The sequence below is a fragment of the Desmodus rotundus genome, chromosome 3 (assembly GCF_022682495.2).
Source record: "Desmodus rotundus isolate HL8 chromosome 3, HLdesRot8A.1, whole genome shotgun sequence".
NCBI lineage: Eukaryota > Metazoa > Chordata > Mammalia > Chiroptera > Phyllostomidae > Desmodus > Desmodus rotundus.
Genome location: NC_071389.1, coordinates 36,237,758 through 36,258,318, shown reverse-complemented (window position 1 = coordinate 36,258,318; position 20,561 = coordinate 36,237,758). Strand labels below are relative to the sequence as shown.

The window sequence follows — 20,561 nt, the reverse complement described above, 5'->3', positions numbered from 1 at the left end:
AACATTAAAGGCAGTAGGCAGTTCTGAGGGCATAGGCTAATTCCTGATAGTTGGTGCTTTGGTTTGCTAGGCCCCCTGCCAGGCACACAAGGCAGTGCCTTGCATCTGCCAGAATGGAGTGTGGCTCATTGCTCCACAAAACAAATGCCTGGAGCCACAGAGCGCGTCACCCTCAGAGAATAAGTGAACTGGGGGAGAACCTGTCAAAAGCAGAAAGACATATCATGATGAAGTATTTCCTTCAAATCAGTTGATGTTGTGACTACAAACTACTGAGACAGACAGGACATATTAACAAGCTTCATTCACAAACTAGTAGTTTACAATGTTAGCCAAACAGAACGGGTTTATTCTTACTATCTAGACCCAGAAAGATCACCTTCAAAGAGAAAAGCCCTTCATCATGAATTAGAATTGAGCCCAAACCTCTTGCAGTCCGCTCCACATGTTCTTTTCCAACTTTGCCCGTGTAGTTATCTCCACTTGCGTACCCTCCTCCCTTCCCATGTTCTCCAAGTCCCCATACCAAACTATGTCCCCATACCAAACTATGGAAGTACTGGGCACCCCAGAGGTCACCACCTCCATAAAGCTTTTCCAGCTCCACCGACTCGGAGGATTGCTCTCTCCTCTGCACTCCCTGAGCATTTGGTCTTTACCTCAGCTCTACCCCATCCTACCGCACCTTGAATTGTGCTCATCACAGTGTACATCTGGCCTCCCATGAGGTTAAGCTTCTGGGAGACAATAGCTGGACCTTGTCCATCTCTGCATCACCCAGCACCCAAAGAAGAATCAGTGCTCAGTTGATGTCTAATGCATAAAAGTGAGGAGACCTGAATTGGAACACTTGGGGTCTATTTTATCATTCTGAAAACTCCTCGGTTCCAGCTACTGTTATTTGGTGGAAACCGGGAGGTTTCTGTGCAATTGTAAACACGAATTGGAGGACCATCCAAAGTGATGCGGAGGACTGCAGTCTCACAGACTCTCTCCTTTTGTGGGATTTAGGATTTAGGATTTAGGACAGTGCTCACGTGTGCTTTGGTCGCACCACATTCACAGCTACTCGACGCTCAGTATGCCTTCCCACACTCGGGCCAGCATTGAACAGTTGTTTTGGCAAGTTGAAGAATTTTTATTGTGTCCCCTCTGTCCTGTCTTCTTTCCATACCTCAGCCCTTAAAAGCGGAGCCCAAGGAGGCAGTTATGGAACCACAACGATGATATTAATGATAATAGCCAACACTTCCATGGCATTTTCTTCATGCCAGGCACAGTTCTGAGCGCTTCACTCACGAGTCCTCTCCATGGGGTAGGCTCTACTCCATCATGCGATATCCCGTCATAGTTCTAGGTATCAAGGCAACGTGACCAAAGTCACAGCTAGCTAGGCACAGAGCCAGGACTCTGGCCTTGAAGTTAGAGATGGGGTTTGAATCTCACCTTGTTACTCACTAATTCTGACACCCTCCACAAATGACTTAGAGCTGGGCTTTCATTTCCTTGTTTGTAAAATGGAGATCATAATCTCCTCTCTGAGGTGTATAGAGATTAAATAACATATCTGAAAGAGCCTGTGTCTGGTAGATGACTAAAGATAGCTAGTTTTAAAAGAGTAAAATAGCACATTAATAATATTAGTATTGCAGAAACGAAGGCACAGCCAAGGAGAATGTGTTTTCATGTTAGATAAATGTCTCCCAAGTCCGTTCCTTTATGTCACATGGTGAAGGTGGTTTGATGCCAGGGTGGAAAAATTGTCCAGTGGGAATTCACAGGACAGAACTATATTTGACATGTAACATAGAGATGGAGCGTTCCTCCCATCGCATGAGGCCCTCCCAGCATATGGTGTTTTTGCTGATCAGATTTCTGTACAGGTGGACACAAATTGGGAAAGAAAACACAAAGATCACACTAAAGCCATCCTAAATGAGCTGATATATTTTAATCATTCTGTATTAGCTTGCTACATCTTAAAATATTTTGTTTTCAAATCAGGTCACAGCTGTGTGTACTTTAGGCTGTGGCCGTCATAAACAAATATGAAAAGAAGCAGAGTTAAAACAGATGAATACCGATGGTTATCCATTAGTCTGACATAATTTTGGTTTGCAGGCTCATGCTCAGTCCATTGAGCTAAACCAGCCAGGGCCCATTAGTCTGACATAATTTAACACAAATGACCATTAGGAGACTTGCAAAAAAGAAATCTGAGAAATAGAACTTCAGATATGATTTTCTGCATAACTGAATGCACTTTGCTGGTGCCTGTTGTCCAGTGTGGTCAAGGTTATCATGTTTTTTGGAAGTCAGTCCTCCCCTGCCCCCTAGTAACTCTGTTGATAAGATAGTAAAATGTTCCAGAGCCAAATTTCTTTGAAATATATGCAAAGATTGTAAAGTGAGTAACCTCCTCTTCTATGGTAGAATTGGAGATGGGTTACCATGGAAACACACCCCTCACGAGCACCACCACCACTGACTGGTTTTTCAGTCTTTTGGCAGGGAAAGTATTACCGTCTTTACTCTCTCCTCTCATCCCTACTCCCTCCTTTACCAACTCCTTGTCTCTCTCTAAATACCTGGAGTTCTCCCCATGCTTGGTTCTAAAACCAGTTCAGTGCATTAAATATCAATGCCACAAATGACCAACTTGGTAAAGTGCACTTACCTAGTGTAAGGGATGCCATATCTAACCCCTTGGTATTAGAGCGATGGCAGAGAGACCGCCCTTCAGAAGCATTACGCCCTCGGAGAACCGGGGCACTCTGTCACACTCTGAGACATTGTGCACTGGAAGTGGCCTCCGCGGTGGAGGCCGAGTGGAGCTGTACATTCCTCAACACTCAGCTCTCTGGCTGCTTCATTTTCTGGTTATAATATTGTTTGCTCAGATCAGAAAAATTTGAGCTAGGGATTCAACTGGGGGCACAGGTCAAGAGGTAAGGCCAGCTGGGTTGCAGGGACAGCCAAGCCTTGAGGAGCCCTCCTCTCGGTCGCTTGGAACTGGGGGATCTGCCCAGATTAACTGTGGAGCTTTTCCAGAACAGCACGAACCTCCTCGGGATGATAGTTCCAAGGGCCAGGTTTACCCTGCGAGAGAAATAAATCAGCATTCTGAGATTTCTGACTTGCAGGAGGTCTGGGCTCGGGATATCCACGTGGGAGCCATCGGGATCGTGTGGTCGATGGCAGGTGAGGTGTGCGAGGTCACCTAGGGAGTGTATGGAGTGGCACCAACACTTAACAGGAAGATAGCACATAAACAGGAGGAAAACCAGATGGGGTAAAGTAAATAGTTTCAAAAGGAGAAAGGGGTATATAGAAATAAACTTTTCTTCCATAATCATACACTCAGACTGGTCTTATCTTCTCCACGCCTCATATCAAGTTCTATTCATTCTACCCCAGAACCGCTTCTGCCTCTCCAATCCCACTGCCTAGTTCAGCCCTCATCCTCTTCTACTCAGGCAGCTGTCTCACCTCCCGACTCTGCCCTGATTTCTCCACTCCATTCTTCACCCAATAGCCAGTGATCTTTTTAAAGTAAGGATCTGAGCATGCCTCTCCCCTGCTCGAAACTCCGTAATGGCTCTCCTTTGCCCTAAAGTGAAGGCCAGTCTCCTTGATTCAGAATGAGAGCCTGAACCCAAGTGCCCTCAATTCTCCATTCACACTCTGCCCTAATGTGCCGGTGCTTTGCCCCTCCCCCCCCCTTCCTAATGTTTGCAATGATTCTCGCCGCCCATGCTCACATGGCTGGCTCCTTATCCCGTAGCCAAGAAATTGTCCCCTCCTCTGAAAAGCCCACAGTTCCCCAGGAGTTGGAAAACTGTCTGAGAGCTAAATCTGTCCTGAGGCCTCCACACTCTTGTTTACTTTTGCCTGTGCTGCTTTCGTATTATACCAGCAGAAGTGAATCATCACGACAGGCATTGTTTGGCCAACAAAGTTGAAAATAGTTATTACCTGGCCCTTCATAGGAAAGGTTTGCCGACCCCTACTCTGCAGTCTCGGAGCACTTGGGATACTGTAACACTCTGTTTGGGTCTTCCTTCTCCCCCAGACTGTGAGCACCTTCAAGTAAGGTGTGGGCCACTTTAAATTCATTTTTGTGTTTTCAGTGTTTGCACAGGGCCTAACCCGGGGTAGGGACGCAGTGCCCAGCTTGGCTTAATCTAGCCATCTGAGAACATGTCTCAGGGAAGAGAGAGGAAGAAAGGACCTGAATCCTTGGCACCCTGGGGATCCATCTACCTGTGGTTTCTGGTTTCGTGTTTCACCTGCATGCATAGGGCCAGCTTGACCCGTGGGCAGAGGAGTATCCACACGGTTGGGCTTCACATGCTCTCCAAGGCTGGAGATCTCCTCAGCGGCTATCACATTCAGTTTCTCCCTCAGAGGAGGCCCGCAGTGCTCAGGGACGTTAGAGGCTGTGCTTATGCCCCTCACCCGAGCTGGGCTGGGAGCCTTAAGAGGAACGCAATCCTTCTAGGAAGGGAGCCTGGACTCAATTCCTGTCTTGAATACCTGTTTCAGCATTTCCAGCTCTGAACTGCTGAGTTTGCTTTCTTCCAGCCTCCTTCAGCCTCACCAGGTTCAGGCCTGCCTCAGAGATTAGCTGCTTCAGACCCTCCCACTCTGGAATCACCCCATCCGGAAGAGTCAGAATTAAAATCAGCCTTGTGCAGTGTGACCTTGGGCGAGTCAATTCTGCTCTCTGAGCATTGTTTATAAAATGGAAACAACATTCTCTCTCTCATCTTCAGACTAATCCAGGGCTGGGCCAGTCTTCTGGGTTCGGAAGGCTGCCAGGAGGCTCCAGCTCCGGTCTAAATGCTAGGGGCTTTCTGTGCATTATGTCATCCCCTGTGCCAAGGGAGCCAACACCCTCATTTTGCAGAAGAGGAAACAGAAACTCCAAGAAAAGAAAGAACTTGCCCACGGTCACATGGCTAGTAAATGTCTGGGCAGCAACTTGAATCCAGGTCTACCTGATACAAAGCCTCTCTTTGTCCTTTGCCCTCCCTGGGCCCCTGCCCCTGGGGTGGGGGTGAGGGTGGGGGTGGCCACCACCTTGTAGAGGATCCTGCCCTCTTGGAGCACGTAGAGCCTGTCGGGCAGCGCCGCGTAGAGCTGGCTGCTCAGGTTCTTCATTGTGTCCACCACCACAGGGCACTGGGGGCTCCTCTCCAGCAGCCGGTGAGCTGCCTGGAGGCGGTCCTGGAGGTTCCGGTGATTCTTGATGACCACGTTGTTCTTAAAAGCCCAGCCATCTACAAGACAAAGGCCAAGCAGTGGGCCCCACAGGCATGGCACACACTTCCTGCAGACTCAGTACCCCTCACTTTAAAGAGGGGGTCCCAGAGAGAGGAGCCCTTGGCCATGATTTGGCCCAGTTTTCTACAGGGTCCAACACAAATAATGCCCCTTTTTTATTACAAAATCATAAGCATGTCATTCTGTAACATAACAATATCACACTCAAGCACACCATGTGACATTTTAGGTAAAATATTCAAATTAAAACTATAAATTATTACACCCACATTATTACCCTACCAACCACACTCAAGCAGAGCCATACCCTGCATTATGGGTAAATGCATGAGATCACGTAGGGAGTTAGTGGTTGATGCAGGATGGAAGCCCGTGGCTCCTGACTTCCAGACATTGGCTCTTCAACGACGCAGTCCAACAGACCACTGCTTCTCAAACTTCAATGTGCCAGTGAATCACTCAGGGACCTCACTGAAGGAAGATTCTGGTTTAGTCTGTCTAGGGTCGCACTGAGTCTAGCTAGCTCTCAGGATGCTAAGGCTGCTGGTGCTTGGACCACACTTAGAGAGACAAGGGTCGAGCGCAGTATTTCTTTAAGTGTGAGCTGCCTAGACCAGCATCAGCATCACCTGAGAGTTTGTTAGCAATGCAACTTCCCAGGCCCCACCCTAGACAGACCAAGAACGAGGCCTAACAATCTGATTTAACAGCCTTCCAGATGATTCTAACACATGCCAAAGTTTGAGAACTACTCCAGAGTCTAGACAATTTCCCTCTTCCAGTTATTCTCCACTGGAGTGTTCCTTCCAAAACACAAATCTGACTGTGTCACTCTCCTGCTTAGATCTTTCAGTGGCTCCCTGTGACCTTCAGGATAAATCCCATGCTCCTCAGTATGGCCCACCAGGTCCTTAGTGAGCTGGTCCATCTCTCCAGTCTTCCTCCAGCTTTTTGCTCCAGCGAGGTGGGTATAATACTTGGGGCTCCTTGACCCACTTACCCTCAAGCTGTCTCTCACTTCCGCCCTTTTCATCACAGCTCCTGCTTCCAGCTGCAGTGGGAGTAGAGCAGGACTTTCTAATTTTTTGTTTGGATACTGCGACTTCTGCTGCAGCAGCTGATAGGTGAGATTGACTGACAGCCTCATGATAAGCCATTCAGGGTGAGCTTAGAGCCAAGTACAGCTGCCAGCCTGGCAATAGCCCTTATTTTCATCCTACGCAGTCTTCCTGCCCTGATCTTACTATGTTCTATGTCGTCATTCAAAAATCCCCAAGAGTGATTTGATCATATGTTTTTCTCTACTTAAACACCAATTACAAGACCAGCTCCTTAGCATAGTATTTAATCATCTCTGTCATCTCTCCCTCCCTACATTTCCAGTCGGGGCTGCTAGTCCCTCCACATCTAGCCAAAGCGGACTCCTCCTCAAACGATGCTGACACCTCTCTGCCCTTTCTCCTTACCATCTCTTCCATGTGTGAAACCCTACATGTCCTTTAATAGCTCAACTCTACCCTGGCAGGGGTAGCTCAGTGGATTGAGTGCAGGCCTGTAAACCAAAGTGTTGCTGGTTTGATTCCCAGTCAGGGCACATACCTGTGTTGAGGGCCAGGTCCTCAGGAGGGGGCATGCAAGAGGCAACTACACATTGATGTTTCTCTCTCTCTCTCTCTCTCTCTCTCTCCCCTTCCCTTCCCCTCTCTCTAAAAATAAATAAATAAGAATCTTTAAAAAAATAAAAATAAAGCTCAATTTTAACGCAGGGCTTCTCAACGTTGGCACTATGGACACTTTGGGCTAGGTAATTCTTTGTCGTGAGGGGCCGTCCTGTGTGTTGCAGGGTGTTGAACAGCATCTCTGGCCTCTGCTCACTAGATGTCAGCAGCACTCCCCAAGCTTTCAATTTGTGCTGACCAGAAATGTCGCCACCCCTGGCCGGTGTGGCTCCGTCGGTTGGAGTGTCATCCTGTGGACCAAAAGGCCATGGTCCAAACCCCAGTCGGGGCGCATACAGGAGGCAACCAGTCACTTTCCCTCTCACATCGATGTTTCTCTCTCTCTCGCTCTCCCTTCCTCTTTTTCTAAAAGAAATGAAAAATGTATCCTGAGGTAAGGATAAAAAACAAGGTCTCCAGATATTGGCAAATGACCCCTGGAAGGTAAAAATCCCCCGTAGTTGAGAATCAGCTCTAACACCCTCTTCTCTGGGAAGGGCTCCCTGACACAGTAAGCTATATGATACTGGTCAAGCTCTTTAAGATCTCTTTAAATTCTCAGTTTTCTTATTTGTCAAATGGGGTTAATAGAAACTATTCATTAATAGAACCTACTAAGAAGATGACTGTGAGGTTTAAATAAGATGATATGTATGGAATTCCCAGTACTCTGCCTGGTTCACAGAAGCTGCTAAAAAAATATTGCTTTATTTTGTCTGGCTGCCCCCAAATAATAGGTGGAAAAGAATCCAGTTTTTATTATACACCACCGATTTTCTGATTTTGCCCTGGAGATGTTCCCCTCACCCCTAAACCAAGCCATTTAAAGCTGCTTAACTTTAAATAGAAAGGGATTTTTCAATTGGCCTCATTTGTCAGGATGCCCTTCTGCCCACTTACAGGAGGTGGCGCTCATTAGCCAATAGACCCACAGATTGGGAAAAAAACCCAATAAATTGCGACGTCCCCTTCTACCTGCCCCATTTCTCAGGAGCCTGGAACCCAGCTAATGTGGTCATGGGTTCTTTGGAAGCTGCATGGCCTGTGCTCACAATAATAGTTGCCTTGCAGGGTAATATAAGTTGCTTAAGCCCATCAGCAGAATTTGCTTCACCTTCTCAGTGCTTCAAAGTCTTTCCCCCAAGAAAAACTAGTATTTAAAGTATTTATTACCTGCCCCAAGACATCAAAATTTTGTAGATGACAATAACACCAGCTTCTTTTGCATCACAGTTAGGCAGTAAGCCTTGTCCACCCTCTGCTCAGTAGAGCTTCACAGCAGCCTCCTATAGGGGGCCAGGCAGAGGCTCCTCCCCATCCTGTAGCTGAGAACACGGAGGCCCAGACAGGAGCACTGACTTGCCTCTCATCTCCAACTGTGAAGTCCTTAGAGGCAAGAACTGTGTGTATCTTTCGCCTCTATATCCCCAGGCCCAGCATGGAGGTGGGCACACAGCAGGCACATGTTAAATATTGCTGAATAGGTGATTCTGTGAGATCGGTGTTGTTATCCCAATTCAGTGGCTCAGAAGCCAGCATGGAATGTAAGTTCCTCCAGGTTGTGCGTCCAGCATGTGATGGGGCCAGGACTCACATTCAGGCCTGAAACTCCAGAGTCTGTTCCTCACTCCGTACCTCGTGCTTCCCCATAACTTACCTGGAGAAACGTGGTGTGTGGGAAGAAGGAAGCCAACTGATTGGGCCACAGGCCTCCTAGAATCAGTGGACCTCCTAGAATCATTAGGTTCTCATAAGGAACGCGCAACCTAGATCCCTAGCATACACAGTTCACAGTAGGGTTCGCGTTCCTTTGAGAATATAATGCCCCTGCTGATCTGATAGGAGGCGGAGCTCAAGCAGTAATGCAAACAATGGGGAGCGGCTGTAAATACAGATGAAGCTTCACTCGCTGGCCGGCCACTCATCTGCTGTGCAGCCTGGTTCCTAACAGGCCGCAGACTGGTATTGGTCTGTGGGCCTGGCATTGGGGACCCCTGCTCTAGGACCTTGTTCCTGCTCCAAGTGTGGTTCCTGAACCAGCAGTCTCTAAATAACCAGGGGAGCTGGCAAGATGTGGCAAATCTCAGACCCTGTGAAGTCCTACTGAACCAGAACCTGCAGCTTAGTAAGATCCCCAGGTAATTTAAGTGCAAACATTAAAGTTTGAGAAGTGCTGCCCCAAGACAGTTACGTCAGCCTTGGCTGAGCTTCAGCTGTGATGACATCAGGGCACCATCTCCTCTCCACCACGGAGACCACAGACACCTGTAGCCACCCAAGTTCTCTTTCTTTAACCGATGGCTGCTGCTCTCAGAGGGGTATTTGACAAAGAGGTACATTGTGCTTGCATTTGCTCTTCTTTTACCTATGCTGTTTAAATTTATTATGGAATTATTTTATTTTATTTTTTTATTGATTTTTAGGGAAAGAGAGAGAAATATCAGTTTGTTATTTCATTTAGTTATGCATTAATTGGTCGCCTCTTGTATGTGTCCTGACCGGGGATTGAACCCGCAGCCCTGGTGTATCGGGATGGCACTCTAACCGACCGAGCTCCCTGGCCAGGGTGGAAAATTTAAATATACATAAGAGCTGAGAGAACTGTATGTACCTATTACCACATGCTAATATTTTAAGTTGCCGCAAAGTCTTAATGAGGATAGGAGGTTCCAGTTAAGTGAACACGGCATTAAGTTAAACTCTGTAGACGACGGTAACAGCAGCTTCTTTGGCATCACGGTTAGGCGGTAAGTCTTGTCCACCCTTGGTATTAAGTTAAAAGCAGTTCTCAAACCTTTAGGTGCATTTAAATCAAGATGCAATGGGCCTGGGGCAGGGCCCTGGAATACGCATTTTCAACAAGCAACACAGGAGGCGCTGACACCCGGAGTCCTAGTACCAGACTGCACTGGAGAAAGTGCTGCTGGACCAACCTTGCTGATGATTAATTAATAGCAATCTCTACACTTACAACACATGGATAAGCCAGCCAGGCCAATACTGGCCTAAAACACTCACTCATCACTCAACGCTTATGAGCTCTAAGTCCGTGACACGGACTCTGCCTGGTGCTGGCTGACAAAGATGAATCTTGAGGGAAGGTGGGTGTGTAAACGACATCCATTCTACTAGGCCACCCAAGCCTTCTTGCCTTCTTCAGTCTGTGGGTTTAAGAGTTGATCCCCGTGACAGCCAGGAAGAGAATAGTGTACCCGACTGTAACAGGGTGCAGCCTAGAGGGGGATTTGTAATGGGGTCCAGAAGAGCTTGGAGATAATTGGCTCCACACCACAGGGCCACACTGCCTGGAATGCTGGCAGCTGTGGCCAATAGTGGGAGGAGCCGTAAATGGGGCTGCAGAGGAAGATTGGTGCTGGTATTTAAACCCAGGCACAGCAGCCATATGGCATCTCTTTTGGGACCACACATCTTTTTGGGGACCATGCAGCTTGGGCAAGAGTCAGGACCACACGGCTTTGGAAGTGCTCCCTTTCGCCACGTGGATGGTGCTGGGAACCTGAATCACGGACTTCTACTTCTTTCCTGAATTACGGTACCCCAGACTGGGCAGAGGGAAAAGAAGGACTATGTGCATTTGTGGGTATAGTCTGTATAACTTTTGAATAAATAATAATTCCTTTCCTTTTCACCAATCTCTGGCATTGAGAGATGTCTTTTCTCTGGCGGCGGGCAAAGCGAACCTAGTATGGGGGAGGAACCCCCGGAGGAAAAAGGGGGGTCTTTTATATCGTTCAGCCCCCCTGGTTTGTTCTGTAACATGACCGTTTTGTAAAGTTCATGGGGCTTAGACCAAGCTGTAGAAGTTTCAGGGAGGGATGTGTCTGCTCATTGCAAGGAAGGGCTTTCTCACAAACAGAGCTGTCAGCAAAGGAACAAGATTTCCCGTGAAGTAATAAAGATGGGTGACCCCTGTTAGGGACTAAAGAAAGGATTCCTGTCCCAGGTAGAAATCGGGCCTGGGGAAGTGATCCTCAGTGTGGCCCCCAGACCGGTAGCTTCAGCCTCACCTGGAGTTTGTTAGAAATACAAATTCTCAGGCCCCACTCCAGATCTAACTCAAACCTGGGGTGGAGTCCAGCAGTGTTTTAACAAGCCTTCCAGGTACTTCTGATGGTCACTGAAGCTTGGGAACCGCTGACAGAGATGAACCACAATGCACTTTTGAGCTCAGAAGGTCTCAGGATGGATTTCACAAGTTGCTAAATAGCAGCCATTTCACTTGTGTCATTTCAGGTCTAAATTCCTTGCAGTTGCGCTTATATTAGCTGCTCTCCCTTGATTTCCCTATTTATCCATTCAGAATGTTAGATGCTCCCCCAGCTAGACTCTGTCACTCCAGGTTTTCTGCTCTGTGTTCCTAGTTGAAAGCACAGACTGAGGTCAGCAAGAGGTGGGTAAACCTAGCAGGGACTGGGAGATGGTGGGGGAACAGGGACCCTTTCCCTCTCCCCTCCCATACCTCTCCCCACCCCCAACCCTGGGGTGAGGGGAGCAAGAAGAGAGAAGGCAGGAGGAGGTAGGCACAGGGGATCTTGTATACCTGATGCGTGTGCTTCTTCAATGTAAATGACGAGAAAATCTGCTACGGAACTAAAGTCTTCAATAAGTCTCTTGAATTGGTCAAATTTGAAAAGAAATGAAGGTCAGGTACAACTTCCAAAATTCAGCACCAGTGGCCTGTTGCCTGAAACAGAAATGAAACCATTATCATCCAATAATCTACACACAGCGGTTATTTTGCACGTTCCACCTTCACTCCTGCTTCAATTTTGTTATATCTCCCCCCCTCTAAGAAGGATCGAGGGCACAGTGAGGAGCTGAAGCATAGAGAGCATGACTTAGCGGAAGCTGGAGCCAGTTTACTCTTCTGTAGAATGAGGGGCTTTATCAGGTGGTCTTAGTGGACCACCTGCAGTTGCTGGGTGGGAAAGAACAGAGTGATAGAGTCCTTTTCATGCAGTGTATAAGGCAAGCACATATCTATTCTTCCATGTGATGTGATCAGTATGCTACAGGGTAGAAAACTTTTCCTCTGTTTTATGGACAAACTGCGGTCTGTAGTCTTGTTTCATGTCACACAGTGGCCAGTAGTGGAGCCGAATGAACACTCTGGCTCCCAGACTCTCATTCAGTGCTCTTTCCATTCAAAGCCTCTCCGTTTCCTCATCCACAAATGGACACAGTGATAATACTTACTTTATAGGATTGTTATGAGAATTAAAGAAGTTAACACAGATGAGGGATTAAAATGGGCCTGGCCCATGGGAGGCACTCAACCAGTGTCAGCTGCTGTCATCAGCTTTATCTTCTCCCTGAGCTATGAAGTGGGGAGGCGGTGAGAGGGACTCCGCAAGGGGAGAAAAGGGTGGGAGCAGGGCCGCCTACATGATTTGCTGGCCCATTGCAAGATAAATATGCGGGCCTCTTGTTCAAAAAGTAGATGGAAAGTGCCATTTACTACATTAAAATACAAAGATTTTTCTTATCTTCCTTGGCCTCTCTCTTGCCCTGGCATGGTACTTTTTAGCTGCCATTTAATGTTGCATAAATGAAGTAATTTCAAGTTGTGATAAGTGTTATGAAAGAGACTATAAAGGAGCGACCTACTTTAGACAGGCAGGTCCAGGAAGGCCTCTGATGAGAGGCCATGTACCTGGGGAAACAGACTAGGAATGAGCCAGAGGGCACAGAGGGAGGAGAAGGGCGTTCCAGACAAAGGGACTCCATGTAGAAAGGCCCTGAGGAGGGACAGACAGAGGTTGGTGTGTTCAAGGCCAATGTGGCCCAAGCCAGGCTGGGTGCAATGAGAGTCTTGGCTGGAGAGGCAGGCACGGGCCAGAGCGGGCAGGCTCCCTACACCGTGAAGAGTCTGAATAGGATGCCAAGAAGATATAAACCAAGGATGGTAGATATTTTGGCTGCCCAGCTCCTACCTCTCCTTCCTACTTAGAATTCCCTATTTTGTGTACTACTTGTCGATGAGAGAGTGTGCCCAGCCTTGCACTGGAGAAGACAGAGTGGCCAGGGCTGCTCTTTGCCCCTGGCAGCCAGGGCATAGTCAGTGAGTCATGTAGGGCTGATTGGACCCTCCCACATGGACCTTTGGTTCTGCAGTCACTGAGATGGCAGATTTCATCCATGGTCCAATGCTGGTGCCCCTGTCAGGAACGGTGGAGTCCTACTGTGGTGATGGTTTCCCATGGCAACCACAGGGATGGCAGCGTCCAGGCCTGACCGCTGATGCTAAAACACAGAGTAGGCTCAGTGCTCCATGTGGTGGGGTCTGGAGCTCCTACAACACTTTTCTAACATATTTCTTCCTCTATGGATGTGTGTGTGACCAAGAAAAGCAGAGTGAGTTTCTGTTGCTTGCAAGCCAGCACTGTGACTGCTACGATGAGAAAAAATGACCAGATTTACACAGAAGATCACTCTGGCTGCTCAGTGGGGAAAGGACAGATGTGGAATGGAATGGCAATGAGAAATACGAGGGGTGCAGGGACCTGAGCTGGTGTGTGGGCAGAAGAGAAGGGAACACTGGAGCTGACGGGACCTGCTGATGGAAGGGGAGTAGAAGGCATCTTAACTTGCTTGTGGTTTAGTTGGTTAGTTAGTCCCTCTCCCACTTCTGCAAAGGATTCGAAGCAGCTTACACATGTAATAAAATATTAAATAGGAATTTAAAACAAACATGCCCCTCTGGAAGGCAAAGAAGAGGGAAATGTGGAACACAAATAAATAGGCCTTGAGGTCCCTGCATTCATTATAACTGAGCTAATATTTGACTCAGCTCCTGGTGACCACCTACAAGGGGAGACAACTGGCAATGTAGTTCTCACTCGTCAGAACGGGAGGGCGAAGCTGGCCAGTTTCTCTGGAGACACACAGTCCTCCTTGTCTGTGGCTCGCAGGTTTCCTCACAGGAGGCCCTACAGGGTGTTGGGTGATTGCACAGAGTCCTCACCCATGTGACAGGGTTGCCCGGGCCACCGCCAGAGAAGCTCAGAGGCCAGTCATGGCCAAGTGGATGGCCGTTGGCCTCCAATGACCTCAGGGAGTCACCCATCAGATAAGAATCCTAAAGAGTTAAGGTCAGGACTAGAGTTAAATATTAGCTGTCTGGAATTTGTTTTTCATTGAAAAAAGAAAAAAGACTCAACATCCACTGATTAGGACCTTAGAGGAGACAGAGCCGTTTGTTTATCTACATGTACTGTGGTCGGGTGCAGTGATCAGTATTGAGGGCAAAGTTTAAACTCAGTCACTGCTTTCCTGGTAGCAGAGAGAGGAAAAATGAGCGCAGGGGGCAGGGGTGCCAAGGGCTGACACCCTGCCTGGTCCACAGGCCACGGTGCAGAGAACACCATTTCAAGGGTGTTGGGCAGGGACTGTCCACCCCAATTCGCCAGTACAAATGGGCAACAGCTCTGTGGTAGTGCTGGACTCAAACCTGCCGTCATGACCCCAGACCTGTGAATTCACCCTGCACTGGGCTCTCAGAGCGGGGAAAGCCCATTTATGATTACTGGATGACACCTCATAAATATGCTTGGAGAGATTTTAAATAATGTTAAATAAGGGTAAAATGAATCAGGTTGCAGATTAACTCCTAGGTACCTAGAAAAGAAATCATCAGACTTGCCTTGCGTTCTACCACAATACACCAGTTAATCAATGTTTTGCTGTGTGTGTGTCTAAGGCATGTGTGTTCATGTGTGTGCATGTGCATGTACATGCAGAGGATGGGGTGGCTGAGAATTTCTCTGAGCATCTGCTGTCTTTCTCAATAAGGAAAACTGCACTAGCTGAGAGTCGGAAGGCACAAATTCTAGTTCTGGCTCTATAAGAACTTGCTGTGTGACTCTGAGCAAGTAACTTACCTCTCTGGGCCTTTGTATCCAAACGCTGAAAGAGCTGCTTTAGGTTACCATAAAGACTCTTCCAGACCTTCCAGTCTGTGTCTCTAAAATAAGTTCAGATTTATACCCAAAGCACACAAACAGAGCTTTTAGTGGCCTCATGGGTTTCCAAAGCAGTTGCAGGATGTCTTTCTAACGAGTAGAACTGATTGTGTTAACTCCTTGCTTGAAAATCTTCCTAGAACTCACCAACACCCTCAGGATAAAATCTACTCTTTGGTAAAACACATAAGGCCCCCTAAGCTCTAGTCCCTGATGGTGTCTCCAGCCTCATCCTTCCCTCCTTCATGCCTCCTACACCCGCCTTCTGCCAAACTGACCGATGCTCCTCCCCACCTCAGACCTCTGCTGCTCCTCCCCTCTGTCCTGCTCTGTCCCCTCTCCCCCTTCCTCACCCACCCCACGGTTCCACTGTCCCTAGACAATCAGCCCACCATCCTCTTCTCCAGGAAGCTTTCCTCTGACTACCCCCCTACCCCACCCTACTTCTCCCAGAACCCTCTGGCTCCGCGTCTCACTGTGCCATCTCCCTCTCTGGATTACGAGATCTGCGGGGACAGAAACCAGTTACGTTGACTTCTGTGCCGCCAGCAGCTGGTATTTCAGGGGACTCTGGGTCAAGGTGCTGAAAGCCAACTCCATTTCATAAATAGAGTGTTCTTTTGTCTTTCAGCCTCCTCTCCTCTTTCTTCAGTCTCAAGCACAACAGCGGAAAAACAGGGATAAATAGAACAGTCTTTAAAATGCACACTGGCTCACTGAAAGTGAACAATTAAAAGAGGCAAGTAAATTCTATGAATTGACCACGAGGCAAGTTGTCTTTCATGGAATTGATCGCTAGATAATTGATATGCAGCACATCCGCCTGGTTCTGCCACAGTGCTTGACACGAAGTAGATGCACAATAAAAGTTCGTTGTTATTCTCATTGCTCTTATTATCAGCGGTCACTTGGTAAATGTTTGTCGAGCAAATAGAGGCCACTTTTAAAGTCATGATCAAAATCTCTTGGCTTTCCTTTTTCCTTGAAACATGCTCCCCTTTTCCATTCTCAGGAAAAACCTTACTCATTCTTCAAGGCCTAGTTCCAAAGCCACCTCCTCCAGGAAAACTCCCAAGCCCTGCAGGCAAAGTCCATGCCTCTATAGCCTCCTCATCTCACCGAACTGAAAGAAGTTGTTTATTACATCCATCTATTCTGTAGAACCACACACTCCTCGAGCAAAGGAGCAAGCTCTTAACTCTGTGTCCCTGACATCTAGCTGAGGGCCTGGCACGCAGGAGGTACTCCTGAATGTTGAGGTGCCATGAAAAAAATGGGAAGAGAGCCCTGATTCTGGGTCCGACTCAGTCCATCATTGGCTCTGTTACCTTTGCCTCTCAGTTTTCTCCGTTTCCTCTCTAAAATGAGAGGACTGGGTTAGGTCAACATTTCTCAAAGGGTGTTCTTTGGAACCATCAATATGATGACAGGCATTTCCTCTGGTGGAGAGTAGGGAGGTGTGTGTGTGTTAGGAAAATTTGTCAATGCTGTGTTAAAGTTTTTTCAAGTTTGTTTGTATTTAAGCTTCGAGTCTTCTCAGAGCCTTTTATATGTTCAGGTTCAGTATGAATTTCCGAGAGCAGGGGATAGTGTGCAGGGATTCCCAAAGTACTTTTTGACCAGGGGACTTCATGTACTAAAGCATATCTGTGGGATTTGTGTTCCAAAGAACACTAGATTAGTCAACTGCCCCAGGGGCCTTGTCTACTGGGCCCTGGGAATTCAGTGATGAATCAGATACAGACCTGTTGCAGGCCACAGCCATTGAGTGAGGAGAGAACACTCGTGCTCAGGCAGTCTGGGGCTGGGGAGGAACGATCAGAGTCCAAAGAGATGTGCAGACGGACAGCCATGAACCCACAACAGAGAGAGCACGTGCCCAGCTGCAAGCATCAGAGATGGTTTCACAGACGGGGAGGCAGGAGAGCAGGACCCCGACAATGAGGGGCATTTGAACTGTTGTTGGCAGGGGTGGGGAAGAGCCAACAACTTCAGCAAAGACAGAGAAGGAAAGGTGCAAGGGATGTAAAAGATCCAACAGTTGTCTGCAGGCAGTGAACAAGAGGGGAAGCTTACAAGTGAAGTGTGAAAAAAAAAAAAAAAGCTGGAGTCAGTACGGGAAGGACCTTGAGCACAAAGCACAGCCCCGGGGAGGACCTTGAGCATTCATCCTGAACGCAGAAGCGGGACTGCCGAAACTTGGTGAGTTGGGGTGTCGACGGGTCAGGGATGTGCTTGTGGAAGGGTAATCTGGCAGATATTTACAAGCTGGGTGGGAAAAGAGGGCATGAAGGGGAGGAGGAAATCCTGGCAGGAAGAGCGGCTGTTAGGACAAAAGGAGAAAACTGATCAGAGAGGTCTTTAAGAACCCACATAGATAGAGCTGGTTTGCCTGGAAGAGTCAGAGTGCACACAGAGATCTTCAACAAATATTTACTGAGCAACTCCCATGAGTCAGCAGCGGCCATGGGGGTGCAATGGGGGTTAGAGCCATGGTCTCTGCCTGCACAGAGCTTGCAGGCTAGTGAGGGCAAAAGACATTAATCATATATACCTAATTAGAAACCAGGACAGGTGTAATAATAAAGAAAAGTTTAGGAAGTTAAGTATACAAGATGGGTTAACCTAGTCTATGGAATTTGGGGTTAGCTTGTCACAGGAGTGTCACTGAGTAGAAGCCTGAAGGATGAACAGGAGTTGACCAGGCAGAGAGGGCTTGAAGTGCATCTCAGGCGGAAGCGGCCATGTGGCAACAGCAGTGCTGGAGGAGCTGAAGGCCAGAGTGGCTGGTTTCAGGTTTGAGTGCCTGCGACAACACTCAGAAAAGCAGAATCTTGGAAAAGGACTGGCTTCAGGAAGTAGGAGGAAGACAAGAAGCCAAAAAGGGTGCTGGAGGAGTAGAAGAATTCAGGACTTTCCGACCCACCTCCCACCCGCATTGAATATCCCCGTCCCTGGCACCGCTCATGCTATACCAGCCTCCTGACCTTGCATGAAGTCCCAAATGTTACACATCTGTCCTGAGAGGCGAACCACAGGGCAGTTTGGGGCTAGACCTCCTTCCTCAGTCTTGTCCTCCAATCGTTGCCAACGAACCTTCAGGAGAAACCAGAAATACTGGATGCTGAAGAGGGTTGGAACCCAGTTTTCATAGGAGAAATGTGGGTTCTTCCGGTTCATGGCCAAGATGTGCTGTTTGACTCTCCTGGGAAACAGTTTTAGTTGTACTTTGCCCAAGGCCACATGCAGGACCACCTGCAAGAGTACCCAGAGCTTCTTCAGCCACAGCCCTGCCTGGGCCAGCCCCATCTCGGCACAGCCAGACCTGGCTCTGAGGCTGATGGACCTAGATGCTGCAACTGGGCCACGCTGGGCGGAGCTGAACAAAGGTGCAGGGTGGGAGTAGCCAACCCTGGGCAGGAGGAAGGTACCAGGACAGAAGGTGTCTGCCTTCCTGTCAATGGAATGGAAAATCCCAAACCAGGTGCTCAAAGATCTGTTCTAATTAATATCACTTCTGATTCTTTGCCTTAACCTTTGAGAGACTGTTGGACCAGAAGACTTCAGATCTTAAATTCTCCCCCTGATAAATTTTGAAGAACAAACACTTTAAAAGATCACACTTAAAGGGATTCTGTAGTCCTTTAGAAAGGCTCTGCTGCAAGCAGGTAAGTTCTTTTTTTTTTTTTTTTAAGATTTTATTTATTTATTTTTAGACAGAGGGGAAGGGAAGGGAGAAAGAGGGGGAGAGAAACATCAATGTGTGGTTGCCTCTCACACACCCCCTACTGGGGACCTGGCCTGCAACCCAGGCATGTGCCCTGAATGGGTATCCAACCTGCAACCCTTTGGTTCTTGGGCCAATGCTCAATCCACTGAGCCACACTAGCCAGGGCCAAGCAATTATTATTATTATTAATTATTCTTTTAATAAAGTAAATATTTCTCTTACTAATAAAAGATGTTTTTTCCACTCATAGCTTCTGGCTGGTGGTTAAATGTTTCTGGAGTCATAGCTCTCCCTGGAGGATTTGGGTCTGGAAGCTACCCAAGCAGAGGCTGGGGCCATCCCCAAGGAAAACTGGGCCTTTGACTTCCCTTAGCACTGGGGGCAGAGTATAAATATTGTACTCGCTGATCGCAGGGGTGTGGTAGTCTAAAGTGGGGAAGAAACTAACACAAAATTACCCCTGTTTTCAAAGTCTTTGAAGTCTACTGTTTTGTCTTTAAAGGTATATGTCATTTGACCATAGATACAGAGAACAAACTGATGGGTGCCAGATGGGAGGGGGCGTGGGTAAAAAAGGTAAGGAGATTAGGAAGTAAAAATTGGTAGTTACAAAATAGTCATGGGGATGTAAAGTGCAGCCTAATTCAGTTCTCCCTGGCCCACAGATGGCTTCAAACAATCTTAGCTCTTAACACCAGGCACATAAAAAAAGGAAAAGAGGTCTATTTGTTGAGACTCCAGAAGAAAAAGATTAAAGTGGAACCGACTGCCCACCCCTTATTTGCATCCCTGGAGCCAGGATGAGATGCTCCCCCAGGGGGTATGGCTACTGCTCATGGGGCACTGAAGACCCTTCAGGAGCACGGCTCAGCTGTTTGGTCTCCAGATTCCCTCCTCACGGAAAGGCAGGAGACTCGGTCAGGATCACACGCAGCATCTAACCAAGGCTCAGACTTTTCAGAGTGTCCCCTCCGCCCCCTATCCTGTCCATCAGAGCAAGTTCAACAGCTTCCTTTCACCCCTTCCCCTTTCCCCATTCTATCTAAGTGAGGGTGGGAGGGTTCTATCTCTCAGTGGTTCATTCCTCCCTCAGAGCAGTAGAGGTCTGATTAGAATCATCAAGCTGGGCTCACCTACCTTACCATACTTGGGCAGACAAGTTAAGGAAACCTGAACATTTGAGCTCAGAATTTTTCAACTTTGACACCAGTGATATTCTGAACACTGTGCATTACAAGATGTCCAGAAACACCCTGCCCCTAGCACCCCACAAGTTGTGGCAACCAAAAATTCTTCAGAAATTGCCAAGTAAATATCCCCTGGAAACAAAATAGTCCCCAGTTGAGAATCACTGTTTTTAATTAAACCAGTACAGTTATCTTTGATTCTTGTCTCATTTTGAGCCAAATCTTACATGTCATTATAACTAATAGGTCAATATAACTTTGCCTTCTGTTTCTAAGAGAAGAAACATATAGTCTGGGTGTCATCACCTCCCAGGACACACACACTTATCACTCACTACCTACCAGGCTGTTGTTGCCACTGGACTGGTGAGCAGTCCAGTTCCAAAATACCAATGTGAGGGCCACTTCCTGGGGCCACTCATGGCACCACCATGCCTTAGTGTGGGTTGCTCATACTATATTGGCAAGTGTGAATCCCAGGACCAGGCGTGAAGGACAGGAGTTGTATGGCAGGGGAGGAAAGAGAGCCCTAGTGAGGACCTTTTTCCCATCAGCCACTTCCAAAGGCATTTGGTTGCTTGATCCTGCAAAATAGTTTGAATGTTACATGAGAATCTGCGGGTGGCTCTCTGAGGGGAAAAGGAAGAAACATGTACTC

General features: G+C 47.8%; 2 protein-coding genes across 3 annotated transcripts in view; one reads left to right on the top strand and one right to left on the bottom strand.

Moving 5' to 3' along the window:
- Positions 1 to 15,977, top strand: part of IFT25 (intraflagellar transport 25) — a 45,509-nt gene extending 29,532 nt beyond the window's left edge. Inside the window, exons 7-8 of one of the 2 annotated variants that reach the window (XM_053919942.2) lie at positions 6,131 to 6,250; positions 15,618 to 15,977. In XM_053919942.2, coding sequence (XP_053775917.1) covers positions 6,131 to 6,250; positions 15,618 to 15,674 — 177 coding nt within the window. In that variant the 3' untranslated portion in view covers positions 15,675 to 15,977. The remainder of the gene's footprint in view (positions 1 to 6,130; positions 6,251 to 15,617) is intronic. The other variant, XM_053919944.2, reaches the window with a different exon arrangement.
- DIO1 (iodothyronine deiodinase 1) lies at positions 1,911 to 18,295 on the bottom strand. The gene is made up of 4 exons (XM_024571154.4): positions 17,974 to 18,295; positions 11,566 to 11,709; positions 5,083 to 5,282; positions 1,911 to 3,099 (listed from the first exon to the last, which is right to left on the bottom strand). Exons 1-4 carry the CDS (start codon positions 18,293 to 18,295, stop codon positions 3,031 to 3,033), a joined length of 735 nt encoding a protein of 244 aa, XP_024426922.2. The 3' UTR covers positions 1,911 to 3,030.
- Positions 18,296 to 20,561: the final 2,266 nt, after the last annotated feature.